The 13,935-nt window shown below is 50.5% G+C and overlaps 7 protein-coding genes across 7 annotated transcripts; 4 read left to right on the top strand and 3 right to left on the bottom strand.

Moving 5' to 3' along the window:
- Positions 1 to 4: 4 nt before the first annotated feature.
- AA0111_g6725 (hypothetical protein) lies at positions 5 to 479 on the top strand (the record flags this gene model as incomplete). The annotated part of the gene is made up of 3 exons (XM_028652979.1): positions 5 to 119; positions 174 to 405; positions 461 to 479. 3 exons carry the CDS (start codon positions 5 to 7, stop codon positions 477 to 479), a joined length of 366 nt encoding a protein of 121 aa, XP_028505721.1.
- A 76-nt stretch (positions 480 to 555) lies between these two features.
- Positions 556 to 1,590, bottom strand: AA0111_g6724 (Deoxyhypusine hydroxylase; the record flags this gene model as incomplete). Its single annotated transcript, XM_028652978.1, has 2 exons — positions 556 to 1,066; positions 1,118 to 1,590. 2 exons carry the CDS (start codon positions 1,588 to 1,590, stop codon positions 556 to 558), a joined length of 984 nt encoding a protein of 327 aa, XP_028505715.1.
- Positions 1,591 to 2,108: 518 nt separating this feature from the next.
- Positions 2,109 to 3,359, top strand: AA0111_g6723 (hypothetical protein; the record flags this gene model as incomplete). The annotated part of the gene is made up of 2 exons (XM_028652977.1): positions 2,109 to 2,742; positions 2,791 to 3,359. The coding sequence occupies 2 exons, from the start codon at positions 2,109 to 2,111 to the stop codon at positions 3,357 to 3,359; spliced, it is 1,203 nt and encodes a 400-aa protein (XP_028505743.1).
- A 2,895-nt stretch (positions 3,360 to 6,254) lies between these two features.
- On the top strand, positions 6,255 to 7,102 carry AA0111_g6722 (Endo-1,4-beta-xylanase I; the record flags this gene model as incomplete). Its single annotated transcript, XM_028652976.1, has 4 exons — positions 6,255 to 6,402; positions 6,455 to 6,584; positions 6,641 to 6,748; positions 6,805 to 7,102. The coding sequence occupies 4 exons, from the start codon at positions 6,255 to 6,257 to the stop codon at positions 7,100 to 7,102; spliced, it is 684 nt and encodes a 227-aa protein (XP_028505720.1).
- Positions 7,103 to 8,306: 1,204 nt separating this feature from the next.
- Positions 8,307 to 9,805, bottom strand: AA0111_g6721 (2,2-dialkylglycine decarboxylase; the record flags this gene model as incomplete). The annotated part of the gene is made up of 3 exons (XM_028652975.1): positions 8,307 to 9,330; positions 9,395 to 9,594; positions 9,653 to 9,805. The coding sequence occupies 3 exons, from the start codon at positions 9,803 to 9,805 to the stop codon at positions 8,307 to 8,309; spliced, it is 1,377 nt and encodes a 458-aa protein (XP_028505718.1).
- Positions 9,806 to 10,739: 934 nt separating this feature from the next.
- Positions 10,740 to 11,357, bottom strand: AA0111_g6720 (hypothetical protein; the record flags this gene model as incomplete). Its single annotated transcript, XM_028652974.1, has 3 exons — positions 10,740 to 10,912; positions 10,967 to 11,156; positions 11,208 to 11,357. The coding sequence occupies 3 exons, from the start codon at positions 11,355 to 11,357 to the stop codon at positions 10,740 to 10,742; spliced, it is 513 nt and encodes a 170-aa protein (XP_028505719.1).
- A 1,468-nt stretch (positions 11,358 to 12,825) lies between these two features.
- AA0111_g6719 (hypothetical protein) lies at positions 12,826 to 13,439 on the top strand (the record flags this gene model as incomplete). The annotated part of the gene is made up of 2 exons (XM_028652972.1): positions 12,826 to 12,956; positions 13,007 to 13,439. The coding sequence occupies 2 exons, from the start codon at positions 12,826 to 12,828 to the stop codon at positions 13,437 to 13,439; spliced, it is 564 nt and encodes a 187-aa protein (XP_028505856.1).
- Between the last annotated feature and the right edge of the window lie 496 nt (positions 13,440 to 13,935).

Here is a 13,935-nt window from a genome sequence, read left to right as displayed (position 1 = left end):
CACAATGTCAGCTATTGGTAGTCTAGTCTTCTGCACTGACTGCGGAAACCTCCTCGACGGATCTGCCGGCAAACAAAATGTCATCCTGACCTGCGCGGCATGTGGGGCGCAATGTAAAGGTATGCGCATCTATGTTGCGCAACGATGGATATAGCCAGGCTGACCAGTGCTAGACACATCATCCAAGACGGTCGTTACAGTTTCTAAGCCTACCGCCTTTCCGTCGTCGTTGCGGGCAAAGAGGTCTGAGGTGCAGACCATTTCCGAAGCCGATGTCCAAACCAGCAGTATCATCAACCATCCATGCGAAAAATGTGGAAGAGAGGAAGTGCGATACTACACGCAGCAACTGCGGAGTGCAGATGAAGGAAGCACCGTCTTCTACGAGTGCGACTGCGGTCACAAGTACGTCGAGAGGTCCACATGCAGAGCTGAGCTTATGCTAATTGCTATCTTACAGGTGGAATACCAACAACTGAAGCGGATGTTCTGCCTATGGTGGCCATGTTGATTTCTATATACCCAAAACGCCATGTGTATGCAATACCTTCGGTTCTAAGCTGCCACAGCCTGCGGCACGATGGCATACTCCATCTCTCCATTCTTCTCGAACTCTGCCATGTCAAGCGCTACAACTACACTGTCTCGTACTACCTGTTCTGGGTCGTTCAAGAACTTGCGCAAGGTGTCTTCGACGCCTTCTTCATCGCCCAAACTTCCAAGTGCCTCGGCAGCCTCGTGTCGGACCATGCTTGCCTCCTTTGTGTTACTGAGCGCTTCTGTAAGACTGGGGATGGACGCTGGGTGCGACAACTGCCCAAAGACAAAGGCGATCTCGTGGCGGAAGAGGGCAGATGGATCTGTGAATCCGCGAGCGAGCGCTTGTACAGCCGGGACGGCAGTGGGAAGGTCGGGCGGCGAGGAGAGATCGCGCAGGGCGAACATGGCTCGATAGCGCTGGAACAATGGCAGGGACGTGTCTAGCAGTGTCTTCTCTAGCTCTGGGATCGATGGCTTCTCAGCGCCCTGTGGTAGTGGCGGCGCAGGATCGATGGACGTAAAATCACTGTTCCTTGTGAGCAACCAGACCGACTATATAGAATCGGATATATCATACCTCTTCTTCAACTTCTCCTGTCCCTTTTGCAGTCCATGATCCCACTCGATGCGGTCAACGGCGATGTCGCAAGTCTCGCGCACAACGTCGATCTCCTTGACATCGTCCCTCAACGCCCTCAACAGCTCGAGACTGCCCTTGTCGCTCAGTGCACCGAGCGCCTCGGCAGCCTCGTGCCTGCACATGGAATCCTCCTCTTTGTCCTCGAGTACGCCCCTCAAGGGTGCGATGGCAGCATCATGGCCAGACTGGCCCAGGCAGTAGGCGAGTTCATGCTTCAACAGAGCTGACGGCGATGCGAAAGCGGCAGCGATGGCCTCGATTGCGGGGACCGTCTGCGCACTGGGTGGCTGCAGACCTGCAAGGTGCTTGAGAGAGAAAAGAGCGCGAAAGCGGCGGGCGAGGGGCTCCGACTCCGAGGTCAGAATATTGCGAAGCGTAGACACTTGGGTATCCTGCTCTGTGACTGCCATTTTGTTGTTGTGGGAAAAGAGAGTGATTGGAAAAACCTAGTCTTGCACGTAAATGTCTTCCCGATCGCGGCTCGACTCTTTTTTGGCGGGGATCCAAAGATCTGGTGGGGTGTCAGAGTTCCATCTGATTAGATCTTCACCGCAATCTGCAGGCTCCGGCTGGTGCTTGCCGTAGCTGGTTAGGATCCATGTGACAGCGTGGCATGCCAAGTCCAGGGCTGCAGGTGCGGGTGCGCATGCAGGAACAAGCCCTACTTTCACTATGACTCCTTTTCTCCTCGTCTTTGCTCACTGTGAGTGAAGGACGACTAGCAGTTCAACAAGGCGACAAAGAAAACAAAGACGGTACACTGGCCTGCCGCATGGGGGATCGAGTACGCTTCACCCTCACCTTCACCGCGACTTCGCACATCGACTAGAAGGCCCCACCAAGCTCTTTCCACACGACGTCCACGACCGCCTGTCGACAAACCTAGCTCTGTGCAAGCAAACACAAACACCACACAAAACTCCTCACCATGGCGTTTCTTCGCGGAATTCCCGAGACTATCTGGAACTATGTCAGTCCGCGCAAGATACAACACCAGCGGGAGAAGCCGTTCGCGTTCAAGGCGCCCGCAATCCCCACCCGAGTCACGACCCTTCCTAAAAAGACCTCACCACTCACACGGGAGATGAGTCCAGAAGTGCCTGTCAAGACATGCGATCCGCCAGCCTCAAACTTCAACATCGACGCGACCTTGTTGCCGCCGTCCCCTCCAGCATCAGCCGTCTCTTCCAAAGACCTAGAGAGCGACATGCTAGCCAAAAAATCACCCGCCACGCGAGACGACCTGACAGAGGGCTCTTCTGCCGACTTGTGGGATGCGAACGAGGAAACCATGGTTGTCGATGACGGAACTTACATGATTGCACAGAAGAAAGTGAATCACGACCAAGAGAGGCAGAGACAGGACCAGCAAGCGCGTGAGCTGCGCGATGCTGGTTGGTCTGAGGACGCTGTCTTCCTTTTCCAGAAGCTGGGCATGCGCGGCTTCGAGCCATTGATGCCCATCAGCTGGATCGCTGACCTTGAGACCGTTCCCGCAGACCTCTTCACCGAGAACATTGACAAGGCATTCATCAAACCAGCCTATGGCACCGAGCACAGTGGTATGTTACAGCTCCATTTATTGCGAGCATGTTACTGACATTATCCAGCGCAGTATGCTCTTGAGAAGCTCTTCGATCTGGGCAGTGTCTCTCGTGACGCTTGGCACACACGCACGAAGCGGGCTCCTCATTTCCAGATTGGCAAGGCCGTCAAGGCGTACACGAAGTGGGCTATGAAGGATGGCGGAGTTGAACACCTCTGGTCCCAACTCCCGCTATTCCAGACCGTCACCTTCTCAAAGCATGTGCACCCGGCGGTTGGAGAGCGCAAGATGATCGAAAAGCTCGATCGTCTGCACGAGTTGTGGTATGATGCCCTGCAGATCGACCAGGCCACAGACCGAGGAGATTCCAATGTGCCTGAAGTTCCGACACTGTATGGCATTACCGCAACGCACACCGTTATGGCTTTTGTGAGCTACGCGCCTTCGACTAAGAAGAACGAACAGTCTTCTGTGCGTCTGCTCGCCATGTACGACTTCATGCAGGAAGGTTGCGATGTCTGGAATTCCCTTGCCATTTCCATCTTCATCATACATTGCAGGAACAGGATGATGCAGCTGAGGGAATGGCTCCCCGAGCCAGAGATTTCAATTGAAGAAGATCCTGATCTTTGAACGACAAACACGACACAAATTAACGACATGAAAGGAAGGAGATGATGAGCCACGTAATGAAGAGATGGATGTGGATTATGAACATCGGATGCGATTTGAACGCGTGGCGTTTTGCTTCGCGATATACCCCATAATGAGCGCAATACCCAATACCCCGTTTTCTTTTTTTTCTTATGTCAGTCTACTGAGCCACAGGTATTTGGCTGGGGAGGAATGGTTGAAGGAGGAAGCTTTACCAAATTGCGGCATTCGGCAAACGATTTCGCTGAAACATAAGTGTAGCGATCAGTGTGGTAGGACGAAGTACATGAAATTGATCAGAGCAATGACGTAGCGATCATGCATATGACTGAAAGATTCATGCAATCATATTCTCTCGCCTGGCTGTGGTACTGTCTTGTAGGAATTTCGTGGGCATTATTTAGGCATATCAACTTCGAGTCCAGCATCTCGTAGTCCCACGAACCTCATTTCCAGCCTGTCCACTCAACCTTCCCACGTACTGCCCAGAGATCACCTTCTATCTGCCCAGCTTTGAGGTCCCTAGGCGACTGCCCTTTTCGGCTGCCACTCCCAACCTGCTTGCTGCCGAATTTTCCAAACTTCGAGTTTCTTTTCCAAGGTCTCCATGCAATCTCTGCAATGACCTGAACAATCCAAAACGACTTCGACAGCGACTGGACACGGTAGTCGAAACCGGCTTCCGGGGTCTTTGCCACACATCGTGAATGGGTTCGCGTAGTCTTGTTTGATGTGCTCGCACGCAGTGTGCCAGTAGTAGTTGCGTCTGCACATTCTTGTTAGATCTTGGTGTCTAGTGTAGCAGTAGGCTTAGAGTTGAAGAAATATGACAGAGAGGTTCAACGCAGAGGAGGTTGTTGATGTTGTTGGCGATTGGGAAAGGTTCGTCAACGGTAAACGTTAGAGAGTACATAGTATTCATTCACCGTGGATTGAAACTTATTGTAGTATTGTCGACGACGATGCGAGGTGAAGGTGAGTGTGAATATGCTCTGAACACTCTAGAGGATATCATAATGTAGCACGATTCTGACACTTCTAGTATACCCATAATCTGAAATTGAAGAACACATCATTGAGAGGTATGGAAAGACAGAGATTACCGATCCGGTTGTATATTCTGAGCACACCTATTAGGGACATCTTTTGTCAAAGTGTGTTAGCTCACATGGCTTCGAAGGGATACAAAGAGTTATCCAGTGAATGGTACTTGTTTGGTTGCTGTCTGTATAGACGTCAGCCTTCTGACTACGCTCGTCGATGATACTCCTTCTAACCCCTGTTGTATGCGTTGTTTCACGCGGTGCAGACTCTCGTGTACCAATTTCCATAATTTGACCCTTCATAATCAGCGGTTCAACCAAGCTTCCACGCAATCGCCCTTCACCCGCCGGGACAAGCCTGGACAAGACATCTTATACGATACCAAGAGCCTGGGCAAGCAAGGTCGATATGCATTCTCTACATTCTGAAATCTGGGGTGCAGACGGCTATGTACAGGTACCGCAGACGGGGCTTCGTACTATGGTGGGTAAACTGTGATTCGTGCGTTAAGTTTCCCGGAACATCAAGCAGCTTGCAATTCTCCGGGGTACGGCTGAACGGCACCATGTGATCATCTCGCGTTTTGCAAGTGCAACCACTGCAGTACAGGTCTAGTGTTCATGTTTGGAAGAAGCATCCGCGGCTGCGATGACGTGGACGTGATGGGTCGGTTAAGGTTGTGACAGTCTTGCCTGCTGGCATGCAAGGTCTCATCGGCGTGGCCTTGGTAGCGCGATAATTCGCTTTGGTATCTTGGAGTTGTTCAGGTCGCCAAATGCTTGGTTTGAAGATCAAAGATCGTTCCAAAACGGCACTCTACCTAAGATCTCGAGGCACGGGACCGGGAGCGTGAGCGCTTGACCGGGCTGAAGGATCGGAACGTAGCCCAATCATGGTAACTTGCCAGCGTAGTTTCGTCTCTGTTCGCTGATCAATCAGCCCAGGATACGGGCGTCATGGTAATGGAAAACAAACACCCGGATATGGGGCGGCTCAAGCAAGCTGCAGGGCCGCAGTTGCTTGGCAGCACGCATGGACGCCTACGAAAACCCCTCAGTCCCCTTTCATCTATCACTGTGACATCGCCAACACCATACAGCCTATAGATGAAATGCTATACTCCATACCGAGCTTCTTGGGCATTGAAAATTCATACGGAGCGATGTGTAAGAACTACGCCTTTACCGCCACCTCCAAGCGCCGCACGTGTCACGCGGCTTCACATAGATTAACAGCTCACGGCTCCACGATTCGGTATTCGAGCCAAGACTCTCTTTAACCGCTGGAAGAATGCAAAGGCGGAGAGCTTGGCGTATGCATGCGAAAGAGATGGGAAACATAGGTGGAGGGGTTCTTGCCAGGACGGCCATAGCGCCGCCATGACCCGAAGCCAGCCCCATAACGGAGATATTGACATCTAAGTTAATGACCGCACGGCCTAGTCCCATGAATCTTTGTTTCAAGCTACCAGCCAATCAAACCTGATTCATGAGCTGGAATTCCAAAATATCCCGAGCTGCTGTTGATGCTATTGGCTTAGCCTACTGCCTTCGCAGGCACATTTCTTCACGAACGCCAAGCGTGGCATATTAGTGTCCCTTCCGCCTCAGTCCTTGATCTACATCCTAGCTGCTAAGAGATGGACGGCCGTTGCAATGGCGAGAATGTTCGTCTTGGCTTTGCCAGCAGGACCGGGCCTACTCCATTCGACCATCACGCCGCGGTGTACAATAGCAACGGCTATAAAGCCATCATGAGTCGTCCTCGTAAATCACTACCACGAACAACCATCTCCCATCGTTTTCCAACCACAGTCTCCTCATTTTCAATATGGTATCCTTTACTTCCATCATCACTGCTGCTGTTGCTGCGACTGGTGCTTTCGCTGCTCCCGCCACTGATGTAGCTGCTCGTTCCTCCGGCGACCTCGTCGCTCGCCAAAGCACCCCCAACGCCGAAGGAACACACAACGGCTGCTGTAGGTTGAATCATTGATATAAGTGTAAGCAGTAATTGACCAAATATTCTAGTCTACTCTTGGTGGACTGATGGTGGCTCCAAGGTCACTTACACCAACGGTGCAGGTGGCAGCTACAGCGTCAACTGGGGAAGCGGCGGCAACTTTGTTGGTGGTAAGGGATGGAACCCTGGATCGGCCCGGTAAGTCAACTCCTTGAAGTAAACAATCGATGAGAAACACTTGCTAATCATATCAGCACCATTACCTACTCCGGCTCCTACAACCCCAACGGCAACTCCTACCTTGCCATCTATGGCTGGACACGTAACCCTCTCGTCGAATACTATGTCGTTGAGAACTTCGGGTAAGCGATTTCCCTGTACAATCTCCACCTAGGATATATACTGATTTCGTCGACAGAACCTATGACCCGAGTTCCCAGGCTAGCAACAAGGGTACCGTGACTGCCGACGGCTCTTCCTACAAGATCGCTCAGTCGACCCGTACTAACCAGCCATCCATCGATGGAACGAAGACCTTTCAGCAGTACTGGTCTGTTCGCCAGAACAAACGCTCCAGCGGATCCGTGAACATGAAGACTCACTTCGATGCTTGGGCCAGCAAGGGCATGACTCTTGGTAACCACTACTACCAGATCGTCGCTACCGAGGGATACTTCTCTACCGGTTCTGCGTCTATCACTGTGAACTGCCCGTAAGCCATAGAATGACTTCACGGCTTGGTACTTCAAGTAATCGTAGTGGTGCGGACTTGATGAAGGTGTGTGTCGATGTGCGCCTCGCTGGCCTAGCCAGTAACTTCTTTTCTGTAAATATATTGTTATGCTAGCTTGCTAGTGCAAAAATGTCAAACTTTTGCCATTCATGATATCGTCTCTGCATCAGCCTCAGTCACTGCTGCCATGTCTTCACAATATCGGATCATTAAAACGAGTCGCCTAGGCAAGTCTTCTTCTCTGTTTGCTTTACCCTGACCACGGTACTCTCCCAATGTGCTTCCGCAACTATACTGAATACTCTTGTCCAGACCAACATATTCTACTCAGCTCTATACATACTTTTACATTATGCAGACTAGCCCAGCAATACCCTATACAACGCCAGTGCAGCAGCATCGTTGATAAACTCCAGCCGAGTGAAGAGTGGTGCATAGATTGCTGGATGCGAGAACATAACAGTACATCCAAACAAGGTGACGAAGGCAAGGAGCTCTGGAATGATCGTTGGCCAGGCGGCGCGAAGTGGTCTGGGTATGCTGGAGATAAAGGAAGGGATATCAAGGGCGACGACGTACCGCAGTAGGTAGCAGTGGTGTGGAAGCATAAATCAAGGACCAAGGTGAGGCATTACTTAGATATACACCTAGGAACTCACGATATTATGATACGTGTGGAACGGAACGTGACAGTTCTGCTTCTGACTCAACCCACATTTACCCCATCATTCAAGACTGCGACAATGAGCAGCCATGCTAGCAGGTCTCCTTGCAGCAATATCCACAACTTTGTCATAGTACCCACGCAGCTTCACAGTTCACATTTGGATCTACGTCGCTCCACTTGAGCGATTCAAACATCACAGCGAAGAGTCTGTACTCACCGGTACTGCGTAGTTATAGGCACTACTTCTTGCACACCTACATTCAGCTCTTGCGCAATAGACACCTCACGTATCCGATCAAGACTCAAGGCCGGCACCCTTTACCTGAGCTTCACCGAGAGATCACAAGTGACGAAGGCCGGCGAATGAAGTTTCGATACTTACTCAGCATCCGCAAGACAGGTCTCAAATTCTATCAGAAAATCCCCTAGAGGCCTGAGAGAAAGCTGCTGGCTGGCACTCATGCTGCTAATGAAGGAGCCAGTATTCGGTTCTAAGTGTACCCTCCACAGGATAGCATGTTCAATCCAACGAACGTCCAGAATCGACATCAGTGTATAACGGCATTGTACCCGGAGTTGTCCTCAAAGCTTCTTCGATGATCGATAGAGCGAGGTCGAGCTGCTCCTCCGTGACAGTGATGGGAGGTGCAATCCGGAACACCCCACCAAAAGATGGCATTGTCGCTAGTTGGGCCCAAAGACCCATGTCTACCATCTTTTTTGACACTGCAGCTCCGACTTCCGGGGCGCCAACCTTCGTTTTCCTGTCGCTAACCACTTCCATGCCGGCCATGAGGCCTCGGCCACGTACGTCACCGATACAACCGTATCGTGACTGTAACTGCCTTAGTCCAGCTTGAAGCTTGACACCGAGTCTCTTGGAACGAGCACAGAGATCGTCTCTGATGACAACCTCAAGAACCTTATCGCCAACAGCAGCTGGAAGAGGATCGTTGATGTGCGTAGTGTAAAACAGGAAACCGTTGTCTTTGGCATGCTGAGCGATGCGATTCGATGTCATGATGGCGCTGAGTGGTATTCCATTTCCAAGCGTCTTGCTGAGTGTCAGGATATCCGGTACGGTGCCCTCGTCTTCGGGATAGTGCGTGAACGCGAACATGTCACCAGCTCTTCCGAGTGCAGTCTGTGCCTCATCGACGATGAGAAGCATGCCTCGTGCTTCACAGTGCATTTTCAATGCCTTCAAGTACCCAGGTGGAAGCTCTAGCATACCGCCACTTGACAGTATGGGTTCAATGATGACTGCTGCAAGCGAGCCGCATGACTGTTTGTCCAGAAGATCGAAGCCATAGTCCAGTTCTGTCTTCCAGTCATACGTACCATCTGGGTGTCTGAAGATCGAACGATAGGAGTTGGGGGTGGGCAATGCTAGATTTCCGATCATATTGGGGCCGTAACCAGAACGCCCAGCATGGTATTGAGCACCAAGCGATGCACCCGTCATACCATGCCACGAGGCAGCCAGGCCAACAATCTCCCATTTACCAGTATAGAATTTGGCTAATCGAATAGCGGCCTCGTTACTGCAGGTGTAGAGGTACGGAGTCAGAGCATGTTTTCTACGTATTTCTCGCAATCACAACTTACCTTTCTCCACCTGTACTTAGGAAGAATGCTTTGTCAAGTCCAGCAGGCGCGACACCAGTCAGACGCTTTGCAAGATTTATTACGGGAGGGCTCAGCATCCCACTGAAGAGATGATCGAGATGCTGTGCATGCTCTGCAATCACTTTCACGACCTCAGGGTGGCCATGTCCGATTAGAGTAGACATTTGTCCTGAGGTAAACTATAATTTACGATCAACGTTGACTAACTAGTATGGTCTTGCGCTGCATGCCACTTACATCCATCATTCGGTGACCTGAGGCAGTGACCACGTTGATGCCATCGGTCGAGGTGATGATTTCGGGATGAAATGCGGTTCCGTATGTAAGCAAACAATCATCTGCATCGCGCTGGAGCTGGGTAATGTTGGCGTCTGCATATAGAGGAGCCATGGTATCTGTATGGCTGCAGCTGTGTTGATGATGAGATAGAGGATATTTTGGAGTTTTTATGTTCTTCATCGTGCTGGATCTTTGGGACTTATATAGGTAACTGGATACCCGTCCTTCTCCACGGAAAGGTGCACATGGAGTCGCATTGCTACCTTTTCCGACGGAGACGTTGGGAGCATCAAAGGATACGCACGTGATCTCTATCCCGTCGGAAAGAAGGCGACGGGGGTGAGGTAGTGATAAGTGATTGATTGGTGCAGCCATGGCGGTGTCGCGGAGGATAACCCCCAGCTAGCTACGGATGGCGGTTGAACCACGATGGTCGCGTCGCGAAAACCGAGAACGCGATCGCGTTCATTCTGAACTTCCTTACATCTGGCTTCTGGACACCGGTGCACTCCATATCGACACAGATCAGTCTTGGGTCAATGTCTTGTTTCTGTTTTTATCTGAAGGCTCCGGTCGATCAAGATGCGTATCGCCCTGGTGACCTCAGCCAGAACTATAAGTTCCCTCTGTCCAGCCGCCGTCAACAAACCACGACGCTTTCGTAACGTGTGCAGCCTCATCACCAAGTAGAAACGCAATGGACCCAGCAATTTCCCATGTTTCTGGGAGCTCACGCTTGAGGATACATGGAATGTTGTCCTTGTTTAGGAAGAACTGCCCTTGTGACGAATTGAACGGTTCTGTCATCATCGGTGTGTTGAAACAGCCGCTGTCAATGGTCAGCTCAGCTTCTCGTCAAGTACTAGCATCACTCACGGGCACAGCGCGTTGACTCTGACTCGTCTCGATGCTCCCTCAAAAGCAGCAACTTTTGTCAAGCCGATGAGTGCATGCTTAGCTGCGACGTAGGCCGAAGTACCATATGTCGCGTACTACATGGGTGAAGATACGAAGTCAGCACATGTCTCATATAGCTCGTACTCGTTCAACTTGCCTGGCTCGCAATACTTCCGACGTTCACAATCGAGCCTCCATCCTCGATAACCTTCATCTCTTCTTTCAAGCAATGAAAGGTGCCCACAACGTTTACATTGACTAGCCTGGCGAAGTACTCTGGGTCGAGATCTGTTATGGGGAAGATTTCGCGTTGCTCCACCGCTGAGGATCCGATCAACGACGTCTTCAGTACATGCAGAGGTCAATCGAGCTTACCTGCAACATTCGCCGCCCCATCGAGCTTTCCAAACTTTGCGACGGTCTCTTCAATCCAAGAGCGAACACTATCGAGGTTGACAATGTCCACAATACACGTCCAGTACCGGCTCTTGTCATCTGGGAGTTCACCGTCGATCTCTTTGGCAGCATTGGAGAGGTTGTCAGCTGAAGTTGCACACATAGAGACCTACGTAGGTGTGGGTGTGAAGTCAGTGAATATCTCATATGCAGTTCCTACAGGGGCATTACTGACAGTAGCACCACGGACGAGCAAGTACTTGCTAAGGGCTAGACCCAGGCCTCGACTGGCTCCAGTAACCGCGATGACTTTTCCCGCGAAAGGAAGGGGATTGACAGCATATGGAAGGGGGTTTGCCATGTCGCCCATGATGACACACAAGAGAATGTGGAAAGTACAACGCAACACAAGTTCAACAGCAAGCTGCCACACATATACCCTACAGCTACCATTACCTCTTGGGTCATGACTGCAAGCAACGAGTCATCTCAGCACAACCGCGCCGCATATGCACACGTATCATCTTGTGGACAGGGCTGATACTAGGGTCTGTTTCCGCGTGGTAGATGACATTGAATCCTTCTGCAGGGTGTTGAGTTGTGCTATAGCCTGTTCCGGAAATCCCTGCTGGACTAGTGCCGTCCATCCGCTCTTTATATGCAGATGTGCAGGCATTTGCATTTCCACAGCCACATCATCTAAACCGGCATCTCCTAATACAAACAATCCTGAGTTGAATGATTATGACTTGCAGAGTCGCGGAGCTCTTGTCGCTGCGGAGTCGAATTATCTTATTCTAGAACCGAGAACGAATGGAGTATCGGGCATATCGCTGGCGAAGGTCAACAACTCTCAATGCAAGTCAGAATCCTCCCGGTACATCCATGGATTCGGTTTCGCTTTGTAGATACATACCAAAAACAGCCTCGTATAAAGGGATTCACCTTGATTTGGTGACGCATTGGAACCACTCCAGCGGTACCATGTTAGTATGAGGCACAGCAAACCCTGGAGTGCTGATGAATTCAGTCCAAGTCTATAATACGCTTCTCATATCTTAGCTTTCTAACTTCGGACTTGGAGCTACAACTATATTCTAAATCAGCGACAATGAGCACAGCATCAGTTTACGTGGCAGTCCCACCGTCGGGCCATACTAGACACGCAGTCAATCCACCAAATCTTCACAAAGAACTCGCTGCTGTCGGTATCTCGACAACTGCACTTGCTCTGGTAGCAGTAGTCTTGCAGCTCTTTACAAGAGCGCATGTTACCAAGATGGGAATCCACCTCAATGACTGTAAGTCGTTTGGATAGCGTACAGAACGTGAGAGTTGTTGTCGCTAATTCAACACGTGTAGACGTGATAGTGTTTGCAATGATGTGCAGCCTTGCGCTGCTTGGTTGCAATTTTCCACGTGTGTTTCGCATCATTCGGCCTATTTTACAAAGCTGAACGGTGTATAGATATGAAGTCCGGCTTGGGCTACCATATGTGGGAAGTCAAGACAGAAGACTATGAGCTTCCCTTTCAGAAAGTAGGTATAGCACTACAAGATTATCGCTGCACGACTAATGAGACGTGCAGTGGACGCTAGTTGGTACTATCCTATATGCCACCAGCCTTGCCTTCTCAAAGCTTTCCATTCTACTTTTCTACCTACGTTTATCACCACAGAAAGGGTTCCGCACATTGGTTCATATGCTCATCGCCTGTGTAATAGTGTACGCAACAGTTTACGACTTCGTCAGCACCTTTGGCTGCAGACCGATAGCCGCAACATGGGATCTCACACGTTTGCCGGAGGCTGTGTGTATGAATCAGCTAACAAAGTACATGGCGCTTTCAGTACTGAACATCGTCATTGACGTGATTACCTTGGTACTTCCGATACCCGTTGTCGCAAGACTACAGATGTCGCGGAGACGGAAGATCACTGTTTGCGGCATATTCGCGACCGGAGAATTGTAAGTCATCGAGATTGTCATCGGAAAATTCTGCTGACTATTTGCACAAGCGTATGCCTCGTGGCCATTCGTCGAACAACGCTCTTGAAGCCGCTCATGATCTCACCCGATTATACATGGGATGCTGTTGAGCAATTCCAATGGTGTTTTGCTGAAGTCAATGCCGGAATCGTCTGCGCATGCGCACCCGCCCTCAATCCGTTTTTCGTGCGCTACGTCCCAGGCCTTCTAAGTTCCCATTTCGGTAATAGTAAAAGAGATCGTGATGGATTCAAGAGCGATAAACCAACGCTACCAGCATCAAACGATCAAGAGCAGACCAACGAAGCATATGGACTCCAATTGCGGGACGACGTATCTGAGAAGACAGCAACAACGAAGCATAGTGAAGTTGGTGACGAGTCGACACTTTGGCAGAATCCTGCGAACAAGGGCACTGAGAAGGAGTTGATTACTACCTATTTTGTTAAACATGCCTGTTGATAGAGTAGTAGCTATGAGGACCTAAAGTCTAGTATGCCAGAAGACAATATTCATAGTTGCGTCTTCTCATTTCGTCTCTTTTGTGGTAGCACAGTACATCGAGTTTGAGATCGTGTACTCATTGGTTCGTTCGACTATGCCGATGAAAATTTCCGAAGCCGTCGTTTTATGCGCCATTGTGGCGTGGCCATCGACCATTGACCATAGCTCAAGCTCTGCGCCGCAACGCGAACTTCGATTCTCGAGTATTGTCGATTCGTCTACAGACATAGTGCTACCTGAAGTGATGCAGTTTACTCTTATGGAAGTTTCTTTGCTGTGCGATGTTGTGGTGTACCTAGGTACTCAAGAGCAAGCAACAAGGACGAGCGACAGGAGTATACGTGTTGTAGGTAATCTCCGTAGCTTCGGGTACGCTAATGCATAGACATCACACCTTGCTACTGCCGTGCCGCATGCTTCGGCTTCGTGCCGATATACTCCTTACAGCCGACTG

Source organism: Alternaria arborescens, assembly GCF_004154835.1.
Source record: "Alternaria arborescens strain FERA 675 chromosome Unknown contig_14, whole genome shotgun sequence".
Lineage (NCBI taxonomy): Eukaryota > Fungi > Ascomycota > Dothideomycetes > Pleosporales > Pleosporaceae > Alternaria > Alternaria arborescens.
This window is presented reverse-complemented; position numbering and strand designations above follow the sequence as displayed.